At 38.5% G+C, this 20,704-nt stretch overlaps 1 protein-coding gene across 6 annotated transcripts in view; it reads left to right on the forward strand.

The window, feature by feature from the left end:
* The window catches only part of ap3d1 (adaptor related protein complex 3 delta 1 subunit), a 29,646-nt gene that overhangs the window by 6,715 nt on the left and 2,227 nt on the right, over window positions 1-20,704 (forward strand). The window contains exons 8-33 of one of the 6 annotated variants that reach the window (XM_015394421.1): window positions 981-1,054; window positions 1,167-1,216; window positions 1,449-1,498; window positions 1,748-1,796; window positions 4,820-4,965; window positions 6,614-6,762; window positions 6,851-7,081; window positions 7,165-7,396; window positions 7,475-7,620; window positions 7,753-7,894; window positions 8,204-8,275; window positions 8,953-9,028; window positions 9,242-9,441; window positions 11,122-11,195; window positions 11,851-11,874; window positions 13,272-13,434; window positions 13,578-13,727; window positions 14,311-14,364; window positions 16,307-16,408; window positions 16,680-16,835; window positions 17,108-17,155; window positions 17,901-17,921; window positions 18,225-18,414; window positions 18,508-18,596; window positions 19,080-19,165; window positions 19,469-19,590. In XM_015394421.1, the coding sequence (XP_015249907.1) occupies window positions 981-1,054; window positions 1,167-1,216; window positions 1,449-1,498; window positions 1,748-1,796; window positions 4,820-4,965; window positions 6,614-6,762; window positions 6,851-7,081; window positions 7,165-7,396; window positions 7,475-7,620; window positions 7,753-7,894; window positions 8,204-8,275; window positions 8,953-9,028; window positions 9,242-9,441; window positions 11,122-11,195; window positions 11,851-11,874; window positions 13,272-13,434; window positions 13,578-13,727; window positions 14,311-14,364; window positions 16,307-16,408; window positions 16,680-16,835; window positions 17,108-17,155; window positions 17,901-17,921; window positions 18,225-18,414; window positions 18,508-18,596; window positions 19,080-19,165; window positions 19,469-19,590 (2,896 nt within the window). Of the gene's footprint in view, window positions 1-980; window positions 1,055-1,166; window positions 1,217-1,448; window positions 1,499-1,747; window positions 1,797-4,819; window positions 4,966-6,613; window positions 6,763-6,850; window positions 7,082-7,164; window positions 7,397-7,474; window positions 7,621-7,752; window positions 7,895-8,203; window positions 8,276-8,952; window positions 9,029-9,241; window positions 9,442-11,121; window positions 11,196-11,850; window positions 11,875-13,271; window positions 13,435-13,577; window positions 13,728-14,310; window positions 14,365-16,306; window positions 16,409-16,679; window positions 16,843-17,107; window positions 17,156-17,900; window positions 17,922-18,224; window positions 18,415-18,507; window positions 18,597-19,079; window positions 19,166-19,468; window positions 19,591-20,704 lie in introns of those variants that run through there. The other 5 variants (XM_015394422.1, XM_015394424.1, XM_015394423.1 and 2 more) reach the window with 5 other exon arrangements.

Below are 20,704 nucleotides of genomic sequence, written 5' to 3' on the forward strand. Positions count from 1 at the left end.
CCAATAACTGGGTTCTCATTAAGATCATCAAACTGGTGAGTTGACAGGATGAAAAGGGCAAAAAAAACAAGTCATTAGAGGAGAGTTAGCAACTCTAACAGCTCTGTAACAGAAATGAACAGCATCAGTGAATTTTGTTCAATTACATCCTGCTATTATATAACTGAATAATTGCGAGCTTAAAAAAAAAAAAAAAAAAAAAAAAGCAAATCAACCCTAAAGGAGGAAGTAGTGCTAGTTCTTCCCTTTAAAATCACATGACATTTTGAATACCATAGATGGAGCAGTTGCCTCTTTTCATTTTGGTCTGCCCTTTATTGAAGCCCTAACATGTGAAATAAATAATTACAGGGGAGGAACAAGAGGGGGGACCATGACCACCCCAGCCAGTCATTGGTCTCCCCTATCGGGTGATAGGCTGTTCCCAGGGGAATGTAATTCTCCACCTCTGGAACAAACAGTTCTCCTCTAAACCAGAAGGTGGCAGCAGTGATGCCATCAGGTGGAATGTCTCTCCCTGACATCTTAAAGTTACTATATATTAACCAAAACCTGATGACAAAGATAGATACTTCAAAAAAGTATTCAAAGCACTGTAGTCCAAATAAACAGGGCTGATGGAGAGTTTTTGCTCTTCTACAAATTAGTTTTTAAGTTTTATCGTGGGTGGTCATCTTGCAGTCTCTTCTATGTTATGTGGAACCATAAATTAATTAACAACACCAATCGATAAACATGTTAGTAACTTTTTTAGCAAGGGCCTCATGGACATCTAGTCTGTCTTCAGTGATTTCATTGAAAATATAGATGTTCATTTTCCATATGGTTTTATTGTGATCAGCATAGATGTTTTTGGCCATTGTTCTCTGCCTGGCCACCCATATGAAATGTTCTGGAACCAACACTGACTGGTTAATTCTCACTGGAACTCCACAGTTTTTTTTTTTGCCCATTTATTTCCCCTTTTTCTCTTTGCACAGTTCGGTGCACTTACACCTCTGGAGCCAAGGTTGGGTAAGAAGCTAATCGAACCGCTGACAAACCTAATCCACAGGTGAGATGGAAGTCCTGTTTACAGTTGTCTGATGGAGGCTAAAATATATCCATTCATTGAATAACTGTCTGCTTTTCCTCTCTGCCTCATAACCCGTCTCCCCCTCCTACAGTACCTCTGCCATGTCTCTGCTGTATGAATGTGTCAACACTGTAATAGCAGGTCAGTCTTGGTAATCTGTTGGAAATGTTTGTGCTGTGAGATCAGACTGTTAGATTTAGATTGTGACTCCCGATTAGGAGTTTGCAAGAGCCTAAAGTTTAAATATACATTTTGCAGTCGAGTTGATCCATTTTATCCAAGCTTCTGTAAAGCCTGTGAATATCTAAACAATGTCTTGATTTAAAATCCAATCCCCGATCCAGTGTAATAGCCTTTTTGCCCTTCATTACAGTGTTGATTTCTTTGTCCTCTGGGATGCCCAACCACAGCGCTAGTATCCAGGTAGGTGGCTTCAGCTTCACATCTTATTTCTTGGAAGTTTACATGGATTGATTCTGATTTCAATCCTTTCCACTCCAGTTCTCCATCATGCACAAAGACCACATGCCCTTCATTTTAATTAATCCATCTTTGAGATGATTTCTTTGGTTTGCATGAAGGCAGGACTGGTGTGGAAAGGTTGTGAGCATTTTTAGTGCCTTTGCTCTCTTTGTTTTTTTTCCCGTTTCTCTCATTTTCTCTCTCCCACAGCTCTGTGTGCAGAAGCTGCGAATCCTGATAGAAGACTCGGACCAGAACTGTGAGCCCTCAGTCAATGCCTGCAGTGTGTCATTTTCTCATTGTCTGTGTGTTTCTGACTGTGGAACAGTCGGCCCCTCGTAGACGACCACACCGTAGACCTCCTGACTCTGGATAACTCAAACTTTATTGCATTTTTTTCTCTTAATTTAGAGGCTGGCTTAGAATACCATTGTTCTTAAGCAGCATCTACAAATTGCTGAGTATGACTGTGGAAATGCTTGCAGTGTTTTTTCCCAGTCTGTTGCTTCAGTTCGTAGCTCTCTATAACCAGCCGGTCTGGAAACAAAGGACCTGACTCTGAGTTTCCTTCAGTCATGGTATCTATATAGTTGTTTTAAGCCATTCGAGTTATCCGGACATCCATATAGGTAGCTATTTGTGTGTGGTGTAGACAGTGGACCTTAGTGATAGTGTAGTAAAATTAGATGTCTAATGTTTTGTTTATTCTTTTATCATGATTATTGTTTGATTTAATGAGAGGCTTTTCAGCAATTAGAGAACCGGTTTGAGAGGGAGAGAAAAGGATTTTTCTGGGTAATTTGATCAAATGTAGGTTGGTTTTAGAACTGCTTCTCATAGCCAGGAGGCAGTTTGGTCTTAGCTGGTACTATGATGCCTTTTGAGCAAGATCAGTGGCTTATTGACCTAACTTTATATTTAGTTTAGGATTTCCTATGAAATATTGCTGATACCTTAGCCACTTATAAAGCGGTTTGGAGATCAGAAAGCACAATTAGTCTTCCAAGATACAACAATAGGTATAAAAAGTGCCTTTTTTCTCTTCCTTCCTTGAATCTTTTATCATATAATCTTTCCAAAGGTTCTCATAGTAGCATAGATGGACCTAAAGCTGATCTTGAGAGCTCTAAAGTTTGTTCAAGAGAACTTCCAACAAATCGACCTGAGATCAAAACGTTCCAAATTTCCCCCAATTTGTTCAGATTGGTGATCAGCAACTAAAGCTAAATACTAAACAGGTAAATACTAAACAATGCAATGATCTTTATTTAGTTTTTAATGTATCAAAACGGAACAGTTACAGTTTGTAAAAAAAACAAAAAAAATGAACAAATTTGTATAACTGAACTAAAGTTATATTCTAAATACATATTCTTTGGTGCATAACTGGGACTGATATTATAATTCCTCCATAGGGCTTATGAAAGAAAAATAATCAAACAAAACTTTTAAGATTAGAATCACAATCCAACTGTAACACTCTTTATGTGACATTATTGAATATGTGGAGCATCAGCTTGTGCTGCTACTATAAATCCTCCAGCTAAAATAAATTTGGTCATTTACTATTTTTTCTAGAATATATATTTTTTTGTGTAGAAAGGACTAAATCAGTGACGATTGTTGAACACACATGTTGTTTGTTCTTTTTCTTTCAGACTCTTTCATTATCCACATGATAATGCATTTTATTAAGGGATAATGTCAGGGAATCAAGCATTCATCCAGACCATGGTATAAAAGCCAGTGAATGTGGTGCAGAGAGTCTAACCAGCTTTTTGATGCCAAATAATCGATCCTCACTGTGGAGGTTAATTAGGCTACATTTCTCATGGAGACCCCAGAAATGTTAAACCTGCTTTAAAGACCCAGAATTCAGCCCTTTTTTTAAATAAGCCCATTGGAAGAAGTGACTGAAACATGAAGCTAATACCGTGATCTAACCATATTGGCTCACTGTTGGGGAAAGTAGTGCTAACTTTAACACTAACAGGAATACAATCATCAGGGTACCAAAGCGGCTTCTTTTGTCTTAAACATTAGGGTTTAAATACTTTAAATACAAATTCAAGCTGTTTCTTTTTTTTTTTTTTTTGCGTTTTATTCACTTTATACAGAATGTAGATAATCACCTGCAACAAACTGGACTAAGAAACGTATTTTCACTAACTGCCCTTAAATGATTTGTTAAATTTATGCCTTGCAGTAAAAAATTACTTTGTTAAAGTGGTTAAAAAATAGCTTGTGTCACAGGATGTCCCTCATAAAAGATGGTATCAGTCCTCATCCACTGCTTTTGTGAAGTACCCACACCAGTAGGCAGCAGTTTGTGTAAGGGTACTCTCTGCATCACCCCAAGGTTACTGCTTCTCTTCATCGATTTAGTGAGCTGAGAGGCTTTATTTCTGCAGGACGGCTGACAGAATGCCTGTTTTAGACACTCATTTTAGGGAGGGAGGGACACAGAGGATTAAACAAAACCAAACTAGTTCCCTGTGTATGTGTGTGTTTGTCCTTTCCATTGTCTCGTGTTTTGTGTTACTTTCCTTATTTACTCAATGTTTTGATTGAATTCATAGCTTATATTTGAACATACAGGAGCATATCTGTGAAATACAATATCTTAGACATTTTGATTTATAGTGTTAAACCCCTACTCTGTAAAGAAGATGCTCTGAATTGTCTAGATTTTGATGATCATGGCGTACAGTTAATTGAAGCTCTAAATCCTAGAATGGGCTTCCCTTCAGTTTTCTCTAGATTATTATTCTGTCACCTGTTGTCACTATTCTACATGTTTTCCCTCCCTCTAAATTTTCCATTAGTCTGTTTTGATACAAAGTTATGTGGATTTTTTAATTTCAGCATTGCTATATTGGCTTAAACTCCTTGTGAATGATATGAGTGATTGTCTGCTGGAAATCCACATACATGGAGATGAGGTTTCTGCCTTAAAGCCATTAATTTCTCTTATTTAATATTCAGATTTATATAGAAATGTAATTTTGGGATTATCCTTAGCTGTTCGCCCTAATCATCAATAGAAATAAACATGAATATAAATACACCTGGAGAGCCTTAAAATTATCTATTTCAGTCTTCTATTGTGAATGCTGTTATATAACTTATCGATTACCACAGGATTGATAAATAATAATCTGTTTAAATTGGCTGTTTTTAGAAGAATATGATTTGATCAGTTAGAAGAACTGGTGAAACATTAGAAGTAGAGTTTTCGCAGGGGCATTTTATGAAGCTGTGTGTGTTTGTGTCTTTATCCAGTGAAATATTTGGGCTTGCTCGCCATGTCAAAGATTCTGAAGACCCACCCCAAGTCGGTGCAGTCTCATAAGGACCTCATCCTCCAGTGTCTGGATGACAAAGATGAATCCATTCGTCTCAGAGCTTTGGACCTGCTCTACGGCATGGTAGGGAGTCAGAACATATGTCATGTAGAATCAGAGGGTTTTAATTATGCCCCTTTTTGCTGTGGTTGTTGTATCACATGTTTCCAATTAATTTAGTTTAGTAAATTTCTGCAGCTTAGAACTGTGGTTGCCCAGACAACAATCATCTGATTTTTCTATCTGAAATGATCCTGACTGGCGTTCAGCAGTGAACATACCATCCATAAGCACTTCCAGGTTCCAGTAATGATAGCAGTCAAGTGTGGAAAACTGTTAATGAATGATGAGGACTAAAATAAGCTACTTGCAGTATCAGTGAAGTGATAATAAAGAATTCAGACGCAGCAGAAACATTAGCGGCTGCAGCTGTTTCCTTTAACCTCCAGACAGCAGTCGGCTTGTAAGAGAGCCAGACTTCAGTAGATAACAGGAAGCTGCTATTAATGTAAATAATGGCTGTTCTTAGTAAGATGGTTTGAAACGGTGTTTTTCATTTGGCCCACGTTCAAACTGCAGCTCCAAATGCTCTGTTGCAATTATTTATTTTTCCTGCAATCCTATTTGTTTTTTTTTTGCTCTTCATTCACATCCCTTTTAAGATGCTGCGCATGTCCAACTGAATCCTGATATTGCATACAGGACTCTATAGTCCAGGAAGAAATGAAAGTTACACCAAATACAGAGGGGTGGATGCGATACTCTGTTTTCTGGTATCTTGCTAGTTCAGCTCAAAGGTTTGTTTGAATGTAGGGACACGCCCAGGAATAGTGGGACCAGCATTTAACAAACAGAGCCTCTCCATTTGACTCCTAAGGTGGGACACTCATTGCAAGACGTTATCATGGAAAGCAATGTGGACAGATTACAACCTGCTGGGTAACCTATGTGGTATTGCAAAGCCCTTATTATTCAGTGCTCTTAGCATCTTTCTCTAACCACCTTCCAGTTTGGCTCAAATTGATGCATTACTGCATATAATGGTGAGATCTAACATCTCGCTGTTCTTCCACTTTGCAGTACCACAGCAGCTGTTGTCTGTCCTGCTAACTACTATCACCTTATGCTGGGACAAAGTTGTGACAAGTGACAAAGGAAAGTGATTAGAAAGTTGCATCAAATCCACCTTGGTTTTTCCTTCTGGAGTCTTTTCCAAAAGAGCAGATGCAAGTCAGATTTGGCCCCGCCTATGGAAGGGGCTTAAATGTGACTTGAAAACAATCAGACATGAGCTAAATGTTGGCTATCATAGAAGATTGAATGCGATTTTAGTTTCCTTTTTATGGTTTGTTTGGCGTTAATGTTGTCTTTATTGAGAGCTGTGAACCTGTTAAAAACTCTTTCTAAAACATTACTGCGGTTCTAAATCTCTCAAGCTTTTGTTAATTAGTGGGTTGTTGGTGCGATGATGCTCAAGCTTCTAGGTTAACTGTACGATGACCAATTTTTTTTATTTGTTGTCTTTTTTTCTATATTGCACATTGGTGTCCGTTTATAAGTGAATAATAATTAAAGTTTAATTGGATTTTGTAAAACAGGAGAAAAATCATATAATGAAAATCTTATACAGGAAAATTTATGTTGTTGGCGTCCTCAATTAGTTTTATTTGTGTGAATGTTTGTTTTAATAACTAAAACAAATCATGACTGATTGGATTTCTGTCTTCTCCAGGTTTCTAAGAAGAACCTGATGGAGATTGTGAAGAAGCTGATGCTGCATGTGGACAAAGCTGAGGGAACCACTTACAGGGATGAGCTGCTCACCAAGATCATCGACATTTGCAGCCAGAGCAACTACCAGTACATCACAAACTTCGAATGGTTTGTTTTCTTTCTGTCTGTCTGCTCTGTTGTTTTTTGGGTTTGTTAGACTTGTATGAAAATTACATCCCATCGTATTGACTGACAGGTATATCAGTATCCTGGTGGAGCTGACCCGGTTAGAAGGCACACGGCACGGCCACCTCATTGCCTCTCAGATGCTAGATGTTGCCATTCGGGTCAAAGCCATCAGAGTGTTTGCCGTTGCTCAGATGGCCACTTTGCTAGACAACGCCCACCTGTTGACGGGTAACACGCAGAGGAATGGCATCTGTGAAGTGCTGTATGCTGCCGCCTGGATTTGCGGCGAGTTCTCGGAGTGAGTTCTGTGTGCAGCATCCAAAGCCTAAAGTGTTGAAGTATTCTGAAGCAGTAGCTCTATAAATCCTGTTCTTTCCACAGACACCTAGAGAACCCGATGCAGACGTTGGAGGCCATGCTTCGGCCTAAGGTGGCCACGCTGCCTGGCCACATCCAGGCTGTGTATGTTCAGAACGCAGCCAAGCTGTTTGCCACTGTGCTGAAAGGCCAGGAGGGGAACACAGACGGCACTGCTGCACAGGAAGCCAGCCAGCTGATGATAGACAGGCTGCCACTGTTTGTGCAGAGTGCAAACCTCGAAGTCCAGGAGAGGGTGAGACAAAATGAGACAAATAAAGAACTAGTCTGAACAAGTATATGTAAAGATGACTAACTTAGCTTCTGTCATCAGGCGTCCTGCATTCTGCAGCTGGTTAAATACATCCAGAAACTCCAACAGAAGGATGTGGAAGTTGCAGAGGAAGTCAGCGCTCTGTTTGCTGGAGAGCTCAACCCTGTGGCCCCGAAAGCACAGAAGAAAGTACCTGTTCCTGATGGGTCAGTTCATCCTCTATATGTTGAGAAGCTGTTTTAAATTACAACTGCATTTTAAACCTAAATTAAAACCTCAGCACATCTAAATTACTGGTAACTCTAACCGCTGAAGTGTAAACGTGTTTGTTTGTGAAGCCTGGACCTGGATGCCTGGATCAACGAGCCGCCGTCTGAAAGCGAGTCTGAGGACGAACAGCCGAAGGCGATTTTTGCAAAGGAGGAGCCGAAACACTCCCGACCCCGTCACACAGAGGTGGATGAGAAGGAGCTGGCAAGGGTACGCATTGGGGAACCTGCCTCATTTTACTGCAGAGGATTTTATTAGGTCTGCACTGTTTGAAGGAAGGTCAGGTGAAGGTGGATGCAGGTTTTCATTGAAGTTCAATTTAAAACTCCCAATGAGGGAAATGTATATCCCCTAAATTTTAAAGCATGAATGTCTTGCCAATGATTCTATTAAGAGTATTGATTTTTAGCTCAGAGTTTAAGAATGATTTATCTGCCCTCTCGTGTGGACGCCTGCGTAAACTAAGTTAGGCGGTTATTCATTAATCAATTCATTGTGTGGATTTTATTTCTTTCCCAGAGGAGGGAAGCCAGAAAGCAGGAACAAGCCAACAATCCATTCTACATCAAGGCTTCCCCATCCTCTCAAAAGGTATTTTGACCCATCTTAACTTGTCCTATGGTCTTGTAACTTAAGGTGTTTTGCTTTCCTCCATATTAGTTTAAACGGTTAGGAAAAGAAAAGCAGGTTTTTTTTTTTCCAATGTTCTTTTTAGGATAAGACAGAAGAGAATGGAAAAGCTATGTTTCTATAACTTGAATACATGTTCAGTTGTCTAAGGATTATATCAGTATTTTTCGTAATTACCCACGTATTCAAAAGTCCAACTCTTTGCCTGTCAGCCCTTTTCGTTCATCCCTTAGTCCAGCAGACTTCTATTCATCTGGTTCTCCATTGGTTTATCAGTTTGTCTGCCTGTCCATCAGTTCGTTTTATCCATCTATCCATTCCTTTTTTTTTATCCACCAATCATCTATACATCAGTAAAGCATTTTCAGTTTCTACATCGTTCCACCTGTTTGTTAGCCAGGAATCCATCCAGCTTCTGGTTTGACAGGTTCCTTATTCAAAGCCTGACGACTAGAAATGTCTGCCACTGACTCAGACTGAGGTTTTATAATAAAGGTGAAAAGTTCCACCAAAAAAAAGAAATAGAAGCTTTTGAATTTTTAGTTTGGAACAATAGGGTTTCTATTAGGGAGAAATGTATTGGATTTTACTGAGATATAAACCTTCCCTGTATCATTTTGTTTGTATTTCTCCTATAGGTGTATCAGGATGCTACTGGAGTGGAGCACATCCCAGTCGTGCAAATTGACCTCAATGTGCCTCTCAAAGTCCCAGGTTGAGCCCCAATATCTTAACATTCATACAAAAGACTCCCATTTTCTCTCAGAACATTTTTTGTGAACATTTAAATGGTTAGAAGTCTTACCGAAAATGTTACATTTCCAGTTAATATTGCCGAAGCTTCCCCTTCCCTACATTGTTTCCTGCCTCCTTAAGTTCATACTGTATTATATTGTTGTTTCTCTTGTGGTCTCACTCTTTTTTTAGGTCTGCCTATGTCTGACCAGTACGTGAAACTGGAGGAAGAGCGGCGTCAGAAGGAGAGAGCAGAGAAGAAGAAGAAGGAAAAGAAGAAGAGGAAAGAGAAGCGCAGCGGACGAGGGAAGAAACATGATTCGGGTCCAGAGAGCGAAGAGGACATCACTCCAGCCCACATGGTGGACATTGTTACAGAGGAGATGCCAGAGGTAGGTTCTTTTTCTTTTTTTATTGCTTCACATAGAGGTGGGTGATGAATCAAATATGCTCGATGGATCTCGAGTTTTTCCCTGCATAATAGTTAAAATGACTCAATCGCAACCATTGAGTACAAATTTGCATGATGACATTAAGCCGTCTGCATCTATTTCACAGAGTTTTTTTTTCCCCAAACACGTTAAATGCATCATAAACCCTTCCTCCAAACACGACAGTATTTCGACTTTTGTTTTTTTTTATAATTTGAGGTCAATTTCTTTTTTCTTTCTGCATACATTTTTTAAATTATTCACAAAAGAGCCCTTTTTTATTTGCATTTTATTTAGTATTGCATGTTTTTGCTTTCTTTCCTGTTTGGTTGCCGGTATCTTTTTAAAGGACTAAGACTGGCACTGAAAGACATAATGTGGCAGTATTATTAGTGAAAAACTTTGAGCTGGTTAAGATAAATGTTTTAAATTTGAAGGCAAAGGTTTGAATGAGTATATCAGTGCAATTTTATGCATTCTATTGCTTTTGAAAATAATGTAAACATATCGTGAAATATATCGGGTATCGCGATGTAGCCCAAATATATTGTGATTCGATTTTCTCCATATCGCCCAGCTCTACCTTGTCATGGTTTCTACCAACACTGCAGAGCTGCTGTGTGACATGTGTTCAGCATTCATGTAACCAAGGACTGTTTTGAGTGCAGTAACTGCTGGCCGCTGTTCAGCTGGTTGGACAGAATCACATGGCAACAGATGCTCACGTCAGACACAAATGACATTACCCAAAATGCTAAAGAAGGAAATTGATTTATATAACACCTATTGTCATAAAATATCCAATATTATCATGACTGCAGCATATTTTAGATTTCAGGCCTATAACTAATTATATTACCTACCATTGTGCTATTTATTTAAACCAGTAACGATCTCTTTGCTCCTACCTGAGATAAAATATGCAGCTGCAAGTAAAGGAGGAAAAGGAAACAGATGTGTCTGAGGGGCGTAAACTACACTGCATTGAACGCAGCTCACAGATGGTCCTAGGGTCTCTGCTTTAGCAGCTTATCAGTACTACAAGCTGTGACTATAAGACACATTTGATTCTCAAGGGACACAGTTTAATCTGTTCTTCAAAAAGAAACAATGATAGTTGTTTGAGATCAAAAATACTTTGCTGAAAGAAATCTCTCACTCCTACATGGATGATGTTAAGATTTTTAAAAAATCACCCAGATGCAAATTTGTGTTTTTGATGTTGAGAAAAAAATTCTGTTAAAAGATGTCTGGGAAGTATAATAAGGAAGTAACTTTGTTTGTTTTTAATAAGATAAATGCAGCTTTAAGCAAACTGTCCCACACTGCTTTTTATTGTGTTAGTACTCAAGTTGGTCTGAAACACTTGTGTAATTTCTTAAAATAATGTAGATTTCTAAAATATTATGAAATGTGGTTTAGTTTGTTTTAAATCAAAAATTGTTTTACAACCCCGGTGAGTATTTTTGATTTTGAAAAAAGAAAATACCAGGAAATGTCCATTCTGAATTATTAATTGGCTTTATATATGTATTTTTACGTGCCTTAAAGATACATTGGAAAAAATTGATTGCTTAAATAAGAGATTCTTTGCCAGGTTACTAACTGCTTGGTGTTGTTTGATGTTTCCACTTGCCTCAGAATGCCTTACCCAGTGATGATGATGAAAGAGACCCCACTGACCCCCACAAAGCCCTGGACATCGACCTGGATAAGTGAGTCCACACACCTTAATCAGAAGCTTCTGTTCTAACCTTCCCTATTTAAGGCTTTAGAACTACTTGTGTGTGTTTTTAATTTTGTTTAATTTTTTTTTATTTTATTTTATTTATTTTTTTATGCCACATTTCTATCCCTGTAGTTTTTATTTTGTGTAAGTTCATTTTAATATTTCTGGGATTCGATTACAGGACATATAAAATTTATTAAATTGTCTTCTACACTTTGTGTCAAAATTTACAACATGGACTCTTCATTTTCTTTCCACTAAGACCTATTACTAATATATTTAAGGGGTTTGACGTAGACAGCATCAGGTTTTTTATTACTTTTCCCCTTTTTATTAATTCTTTAGGAGATGGTACATCCTATTCATTGGTTAGCTCATCTCTTCCTCTTTAAATCTATTAGATGTAATTAGGAGGCACATAGACGTCCGTATAACGCCACTAGACGCTATTGAATAAAACTAAAATGTAAATATTTTTTGGAGATCTAAATGGTCTGAAGATGTTGTCTAAACATTTCATCTTCATTTGTTCATCTTCAAAACATCAAATTCGATGTCACTTGGTCCTGTCCTTCCTCACTGCTTTCTGCTTCCTCTTTTCTCTGCTTGCACACAACCATCACTGCCTGTTAATGTGGCAGTTTGATGGAGTCGACCGGGCGCAGGTGAGTAGTACCCCAGCCACAGGAAGTGAGCTCTGACTGCTCACAGACAGACTTCCAGGCTGTCTCTATCTGCCAGTAGAACCCTTTAAACATAATCCAGCCGTCTCATCCTCTGATACTTGGAGCTTTGCCCTACATGCTGCCTTTCTTTTCTATACCTGACTTTTTTTTCAGTAACCAGCAGCTTCGGACATGTTATCTATAATCCTCCTCCTGGTCTTACCCTCATGCTTGTTCCTCCCTCTTTCCTCTGCCTTGGCACTTTGCTTGATAATATCAGCATCTTTAATTCAAGCAAAGGGTTCTATAGTTTATGTGCTCTTTAAACCACTAGGACAGCAAAGCCTATACGTTTCCATATTTACCTTTTGGTGCTGATGTTCTCAGGTCTAATTCTGGGCAATCTGTCTTCTGGAATAGACTCCTGAAATCATTATCTTGCTTTATGTATCTCCTTAAAGTTATTAAAATGCTGCATGTTTTTAAGAGGCCTTATACCCCAGTACTACTTAGATGAGTGCTAGTCACCCATACTGGAAAAATGTTGCATGATTTAGTCGTCACACAGGAATTTACTAAAAAAAAGATACTTTTGCTGTGAGCAGTTCATTAATAAACATCCAGCATGTTGGGTGTTCAGGCTATAAATTAATCATTTATGCTAATAAAGTAGAGATTTCCCGATACAACTTTTTCATTTTTGATAAAATGTAGAAATCACAGCTTCATGTATTGGATGATTTTACCGTTTACCAGATAAATCAGCTACAACAATGCTTACTTATATGAATGATTTATTCTTGTGGCATATTAGAAATAACAGGTTTGAGTCCCATTACTGGGAGAACACCAGAACCGTTAAACTGAAGCAGTATTTCTATCAGTCTGCTGATCCGGCATATTGTAGATACAGGCTCATATATTCCGATTTTAGTTTTTTGGATGATATTAGAGCAATTTCCTTTGTCAATATCTGATCGGGACATCCCTTCCTAAAATAATGTAGTTGTCTGATTATATTTCTACGTTTCCTGGTTTTTAAAGGTTATTTCCCACAAAAAAGCCTTGTTAAAAAAAAAAAGAAAGAGCATAGTCTCCATTGAGTGTAGCCAGCAGCGGGTCATTCTGCACGTTCCTCCCTGCATTGGCCAAACTTGGAAGGTGAAGAACTCATAGTGGACACAAGTTCTAATGTTGCATTCTTGCCTTGTTTGGGAACTGGCACTGCATTTTGAAAAACCTGAATGTGCCTGAGTTTTACTTTCTGTTGCATTTTGGTATCTCTCATCTTATCAGCTTGTAAAACAAACTAATACTTAATAATCCCTAGATTGCGGCACCAATTTCAAGTGGATAAGTAGTGAGTTAAGTTTTGTATTTGTGTTTTATTTGTCCAGGCCGCTTGCAGACAACGAGAAGCTGCCTGTCAGGTCACACCGTGCGGCTGAAGCTCAGAAAAGCCCAACGGATGGAGAAAACGAAAACATATTGCAGGAACCCAAAAAGAAGATCGGTAAAGAAAAGAGAGTGAAGAAGAAGGATAAAGACAGAGAACGGAAGGTAATAGTGTTGCTATCGAAGATTATACCCAAACCCCACACTGTTCAGTCTATTGTATAATAAGCTGGACTGAATATTATTCAGGTTTACTGAAGTTGGTTCCTCAGTCTGAATGATGCATGAATTATTATCTGTTTTCACAGAAGAGCAAAGAAGAGAAAAAGAAGAAAAAACACAAAGAGGAAGACAAGGAGGAGAATCTTCTGGGTGACCATGACGATGAACCTGTCCTCCAATCAGAAGAAACCAGTCAAGTGGCAGCACCCCCTACTTCCACTTCTACCACTGCAGAGGTCATTATGTTAACATGCTTAGAAAACTGATCTTATTACTCATCCTAGTATTTAGTTCAACATTTGCTTTAAATTGTAAATCAAAGTGTTGTGTTGATATTAAGCTCTCAAACTTCACACCGATATAAAGGTAAACAGGGGGTCTGTTTGTAACCAATATGTTGACAGATCTATTGTCCGGGATGTTTTTTTTTTTTACTTCACTGCTGCAGGTTTAGGAGCTTTACTGGCTTTTCAGGTTTTCCTGTCCGTCTGCCTCATTGGCAAAAGGAACTTAAATGAATACTTTCACAAGGTTCTATACATGAACAATGTAATCAGAAACGCATGAAAAAACATCATTTAAGAGTTTTTTTCTTTTTGACTTAGTACTTGCAGTGCTTCTTTATAGCCTCATGTTCAATCAGCTTCTGCAATCTAGTATCTGCTTCCTCATAGCTGCAGTCTCTTGCCAAATACTTGATTTATCCATGCAGTGGTTCAGTGTAATCTCTATATCTGTTGTCAGGAGTAGTATTAAGATTCAGAACCTATTTGGTCCTCTCACCTCCTGCCCCTCCTCTCCTCCACCCTCCTCCTCTAGGTATCGGATCTGGATTTCTGGCTCTCAAACGCTCCAATGCCCTCTAACACCCAGGTTGAGTCCTTCCCTCCCTCCCTCTCTCCTCATCCTGCCTTCCTATTCTCAGTTACACATCCCTGTCTCATAATCCTTTGCTTCATGGACATTCCTCACATGTTGGATTGATTGCACCCTCCGTTTAAATGGCTGTCTCTTTCTTCTTTATTTTCCCCTCTCTTCCACAGGTCACGATAATCTATCCCTTCCCATTTTTAAGTGCACTATTTTTTCTAGCATGTATGTCTGCACATTGTATGTCTGTGATTGTGAAACGGTGCTGGTGGTTCGCCTTAGTTTTTATGGTTTTTTTTTTTTTTTTTTTTTTTTTTTTTTTTTTTTTGTGCCCAGCAGTTGTCTTTCTGCTGTTGAGGTTGAAGTGGGAGAGAAACAAGTCTGTAGTTGGGTGTGTTTGTTTTATTGGTGTCCATGACGCATCATGATAGGTTATCTGACTCCTCCTCTGTCAAATGGAGCTTTTTATAATCCGATGTGTTTTTTTGTTTTTAACATATTGGTCCTGGGAATATTTTCTAGAAAGATGAAAATACCTGATTTAGAAACTCTTAAAGTAACTTTTTAGCTAAAATGACTTGGCATAGAGATTTTCTACTAAAGTCTTAGTTTTATTTGTGTGCAGGAAAAGGAATAACAGGCTCTGAGATGACATTTAAACAGGTTTGTTTTTCCTTTAGTGTGTTTTTGGAGCAGCAGAGCTATAGCTTCCTTAAACAGGATAAAGCTAAATCTAAGCTTCCCTTGTTTACATAGAACTCTTAACTGGATTTGTTGGTACTAAAAAACAGATGCACAGCATGATCTAGTTGTTTTGATTTAAAGCAAAAAGTGCTAAATATTCTAATTGCTGCTATGATAATAAAAAAATCGTATTTTTATATTTAAGTTTAGTGCAACCAAGAACAGGCTGGTTATTGGTAGGAAGGTTGGAAACGATATAGTATTAAAGCTTTTCTCTTTTAATCATAATGTTCTTATGGTATGGAGTCCATGGAAGAAGCAAAGCCAGCGCAGAGGTCTGAGTGCTCTGGGTTTGCTCTGGTTCTATAGATGTAAAGCAGAGCTGCCCTCCCCCCACTTGTAGGAGCTAAGGCACTTTTATCTCACTTTCTTTAACAAATTTTCCAGTTTGGGAATGAAAAACAGACAGTCGTAGAGCAGAGACTTAAGGGGAGCCTGGCTTCACTTTAATGCCATTTTCAAACTGCAGTTAAAAGCAACACAACAGGCTTGTTTACTTAAAAAAACTTTTGTATTTGTTTTATATTTTCAGTAACATTGGAATCAGAGCATTTTCAAACAAGTATGAATAGTGGTTCCTTAAAAGAAAATAAACACGGTCAGGGAATTGCTTTTGATTACACTGTCATCTTTATACAGTAACACATTTAAGGGACTGAAATAATTAAACACTGAGTTAGAGCTTCCCAGGTGCTACTTGTCAGCTTTGAAACAATTACGTTAGTCCAGCAATAGGCAGGGTATGGGCAGCACTTTATCATTTATAACTCTGGACAGCTGAAGAAAATTGGGGGTTGCATTCATCCCCTTTTCATCCTTTTGATTCTCATTCGCTGGCTCTTACACCTTTAATGGATTCTCTTAGGGGAACTGGCTTAATCGAGCAAAGAGCTGTCTGGATGTCAGACGTTGGGCTCTTTAGCCCTGAAGAGACAGACTCACCTGGAAATGTTCCTCAGAGCATTTTTTTTTTTTTTTTTGTATGGCTGTCACTCCAGCATAACAGATCCTAGATCCTGGCTGACAGGCAAACCGTAGCTAGATAGTGCTGTAGTTTTAGAAAACTTCCAAGCATGTATGTTTACACACACATACTGTATATTTCAGCTAAACATATGTGTTGCTTCCACTGGTACTTGCTGTTTCTTGCTCCAGCTGATGTACTAATTGGATGTTTATGTTCGGGTGTGTGTCTGAGCAGGAAGCAGCAACAGTAGCAGCAGCAGAAGCAGCCCCAGAGCCCTCCGTCACAGCGCCCGACTCCGAGCCAGAGGAACCCAAAGACACAGAAATGGAGGAGACGGTGAGTCACTGCTGATGATGTGATCGTCTCAAAGTGAAGTTATGGCTGCAGAGCTCGTGATTCCAGTTCACAGCCTCCTGGCAGCATTCATCCCAGCAGCAACTCACATTTTAAAATGTTGGTGTAAACGATGTAACACAGACTTGACAGTGTCTCTTGTTTTTTCTGTTGAAATCCTGCTCGTCTCCACACTCCAGCTTCTTTATTTAGCTTTTGAAATGTATTTGATTCAGCCAAGCTCTAATTTATGCTTTTGTGTTTCAATGATAAGAAATCATCAAAACACAAGAAAAAGAAGCAGAAAAAGGAAAAGGAAGAGAAGGAGAAGAAAAAGAAGAAAAAGCATCACCACCATCGCCACCATAGTGATGGAGGAGGGGAGCAGTCTGTCCAGAACGGCACCGTTGAGGAGGAAGAGCCCCTCCCGGTCAGTGGTAAAGTAGTAACCCTAAGGTTATTTTTTATGGGCGTGTAAGGATTTAGAGTTAAGTAATTTTTATTCTGTGCTTCTAATTCATTGTCTGAAGCTAGAGGAGCTTCTCAGGCAGAGAATCTTTTATCTTTATCGTTTTTACTACCTCCAACACTCATTTACTGTTACAACAACACTCAGCAACACAGAACAAGCTCTTATTGCCTGCTTGATGCTGTGAGGGACACAGAACGGCTGAAGTGACCTGAGTTCTTCTCTCCTTTCAGCCAATGTCTAATTACTGCCTACTGGCTGAGAACTCCTACATCAAAATGGTGAGTGACTGGGATGTCTTCTATGAAATTCCCTCTGTCATTTGTCCTTATTTGGCTCATAGTAACATCAAATTCCTAAATTATTTTGGTTGTTTCTAACAGGATGGTGTTTTATTAAAGATATGCTCATATTTAGATTGTGTTGCAGATTCAGTCTGAATAGAATAAAAAGGAGACTTTGTTTTATAAACCCATTACCAGATTAAAATCTTAGTCTGTTGTGCATTTGAATTCAGCTTCTTTTCATTCTATCCTAAAATGAAATCCAGGTAGACTGTTTGGTTTCTAAAGTAAGCCATTTAGTTAATAAGACCTCAACCCTTCTGCAAATAAATCCAGATGTTCTCTGAAGGTCTCTGAGGTTTAAGACCACCGTAAGACAAACAAAGAACACATCAGGGCTCAGAGTTGTAGAGAAGTTAAAAGTAAGGCTGGGTTTTTATCTTTGTTTTGACTATTGAACGTCATCTGTTCAGTTCATTAGATCATCTGAAAGTGGGATGAGTAGAGCACAAACGCAAACCTATTAAAACACAGCCTTACCCAACCAGGCACACAAGGAGAGCTTTTTTTTTTTAGAAGATCCTTGGTTAAGTGGGATAATATGACCCCTTGTGGAATTTTTCAAAAAGAAAAATATTGTTGAAGGGTTAAGTGATTTATTTAAGTGCGATTAAAAAAAAACAAACAACTACAAATTAAAAATCAGTCTAAATTGTTTTCTGATGTCTTGTTTTCTTTAAAGATGAAGGAAGATGCTGAAGAGGTACTGGTTACCATTCTGTCAGTGACAGAGTATTTGACCAACTCCTTCCTAGATGTGCTTTTCTCTTTTCCACTTGTTCTTTACAGACCGCCCTCTGGGCCAGATAACATAAAGCCTTTCTGGAGTGTTGCTTTGGTTTCTCAGGCTGTTTGTTCCTTCTGTTTATCTTCTTGTTTTCAGTCTGGTTTCATGAAACAGTCTAATTTCCTGGGTTTCCTAGTGTTTTAAACTGCTGGGGAATTGAATTAGGCATTGTGATCATGAAATATACCTGTTAAGTTGCCTGTCCTGTCTATTCTCAAGGTGTATGACATCCAGGGAAACCTGCAGGATGGTAGCCAGGTGGTTGTGTCTGTTATATTTGAAAACAAGTGCAACAGCTTCCTTAAATCCATGGAGTTCAACGTCCTGGACTCTCTGAACTCCAAGCTGCAGAGGCCAGAAGGCTCAGGTCCACATGATGGCCTTGTTGTCCCCTTTCAGCTTCCTCCAGGTGAGAAATTATCTGCAGAAGGCATTCAGAACACCCTCCTCAAATATTGGCTAACTTTTTTTTTTGTTGTTTGTTTGTTTTCTCCCTGATCAGGAGTTTCTAATGAGGCACGGTTTGTTTTCACTGTGCAAAGCATCGTAATGCCACAGAAACTGAAGGGAACTCTAACTTTCATCGTTAAGGTCGGTATTAAAATTCACAGCAGCACCACTGTTTCTATAAATAAAGATGCACAACATTGCAGAAGGATTTCTAGAACACATTCACTGTGACCAAGATTATTTTGTTTTTTGTTCGGTTTGCTTTAGCTTGTTTTGCTGCTGTTACCGTTTTAAAGAAACAGTGTAATCATAGTGGTAGTTGCTACTTGATCTTATTAGACAAATTTACAATTTAGTCTTTAGTCCTCTCACTATAGGAATCAAGGATGAGCTCATATGCTAATGGGAATATGAGTTTTATGTGTTGGACATTTAAATTAGAACTGATTTTCATCATTTAAAAAATCTAGAATTTCTTTTTTTATAGAGGCTTCAAAACTACAAATGTAAAATATTCCAACTGATTCCTGAATGTTATTGTTTTGAAGAATCTTAGACAAAATAACTTCTACCATAACAAGAAAAATATGTAATTTTAATATTTTCTGTCTTTTTTTCCCTCAGAATGAAGATGACTCTACTCATGAGAAACTGGACTTTAAACTGCACTTTACCTGCACTTCCTACCTGATCACTACTCCTTGTTACAGGTGGGGTTTAAGAGCACACATGAAAAATACTTTTTTTACTATAGAATTTTTTTCTTTGCAACCGTGTGATCACAGTTGGAATAAGAAATCCCACCCCTAGACATAGACTTGTGCTTTTCCAGAAATGTGTGTGTTTGTAGATCAGTGCATCTCCATAGAGCCAGAAACTAAATCCAGTCCACTTCATCCCTGAGAGACTCTTTATAAATGCTTCTCACTTGTGCTATGTCCAGAATAAAAACCTGCTGAACATTCTGTCCTTTGGTTAACGGTATGTCCTGCAATGTGGTTTGCTGTTTTTAGTGACGCTTTTGCCAAACTGTTGGAGTCGGGAGACCTGAAGAGCAGCTCGATCCGGCTGGAGGGGGTTAACATGCCCTTTCATCATCTACTGGCAAGGATTTGCTTTCACCACCACTTTTCAGGTAGTTTTGGTTTGTGTTTAAATGCTTAAAATTTTTCCATATCTAAAAGATGTTTCCATTCAGTACCAAACAGACATTTAAAAAAATAAATAATTTAAATGGTTTTCTTGTTGTGCAAGACTGTAAAACAAATTGCATGACAAAACTGTTAATGGTCCTACAGTCGGCTTGTTAGCTTAGCACAAGGTCCCTTAGTTCTTCCCACAATCAACTTTAACGCCGGCACAGAGTTTGCTGCTTTGCAATGACTCAAACTGAGCCAGTTGTGGGGTTATTATATTAGAAAACCTGTTTTTTTTTTGTTTTTTTTTTTTACTTTTAAAGATCTTTAAGAACAATAACCTTCAGCATTAATAGAAACACTATATTAGCATTAATTTTCTTCTGTTGCTTTAAACAAATTCTTTATCTATGAAACCATTTATATTCACCTATTTTTCTTCCAATGGAGTTCATAAACTCAGCTTAAAAGTGTTCATATAGATCTGGAGCAAGGTGTGTTGTTCTCCTGCTTTAAGTTTACAAACACAAATTCTCAAAGGTTGACTCCAACAGTGAAGCACTGAACCCCTGCAGTAGTTTTTTTTTTTTTTTGGTCCCATATATTGTGCAGGAATCAATCATAACAGACACATGAAGATATGAAGACAGCCAAAAAATCTTAAATAACAAGTCTTCAGTTCAAAATCCAATGAGGCTTTTGTTTATTGAGAACAAGCTGAAGAGAAACCAAACTCCCAGCAGCAGTATATGCCACAAACAACATCCAGTTAAATGGCCCAGCAGGCTAAGTCCTACAGGCTCAAATAACGGAGGAGGGAAGATCTTGCAAACCAAAGATGAGTTGCAAACGGACAGGTTGGCTGTGAGGCTTCCTAAAGCCTAATCCGAACAGCTGCCATTCAACAGGTGAATTCTGGGCTTCTTCTGTTAGAAGTGGCCTATAGATTAATGAAGATTAATGGGTTTGCAAGCATAACATAACAAAAAGAATCTCCAAGCAGTTAGAAAAGTGTTCCAAACCAACATTAATAAGTTCGGTCTTGTCTCCTCCCATCAGTAACTTACCAGAATCCATTGATGCCCACTTTACACAGTAGGAACTGAGACACAG

The sequence above is a fragment of the Cyprinodon variegatus genome, unplaced genomic scaffold, assembly GCF_000732505.1.
Source record: "Cyprinodon variegatus isolate N-32 unplaced genomic scaffold, C_variegatus-1.0 Scaffold684, whole genome shotgun sequence".
NCBI classification, from domain to species: domain Eukaryota; kingdom Metazoa; phylum Chordata; class Actinopteri; order Cyprinodontiformes; family Cyprinodontidae; genus Cyprinodon; species Cyprinodon variegatus.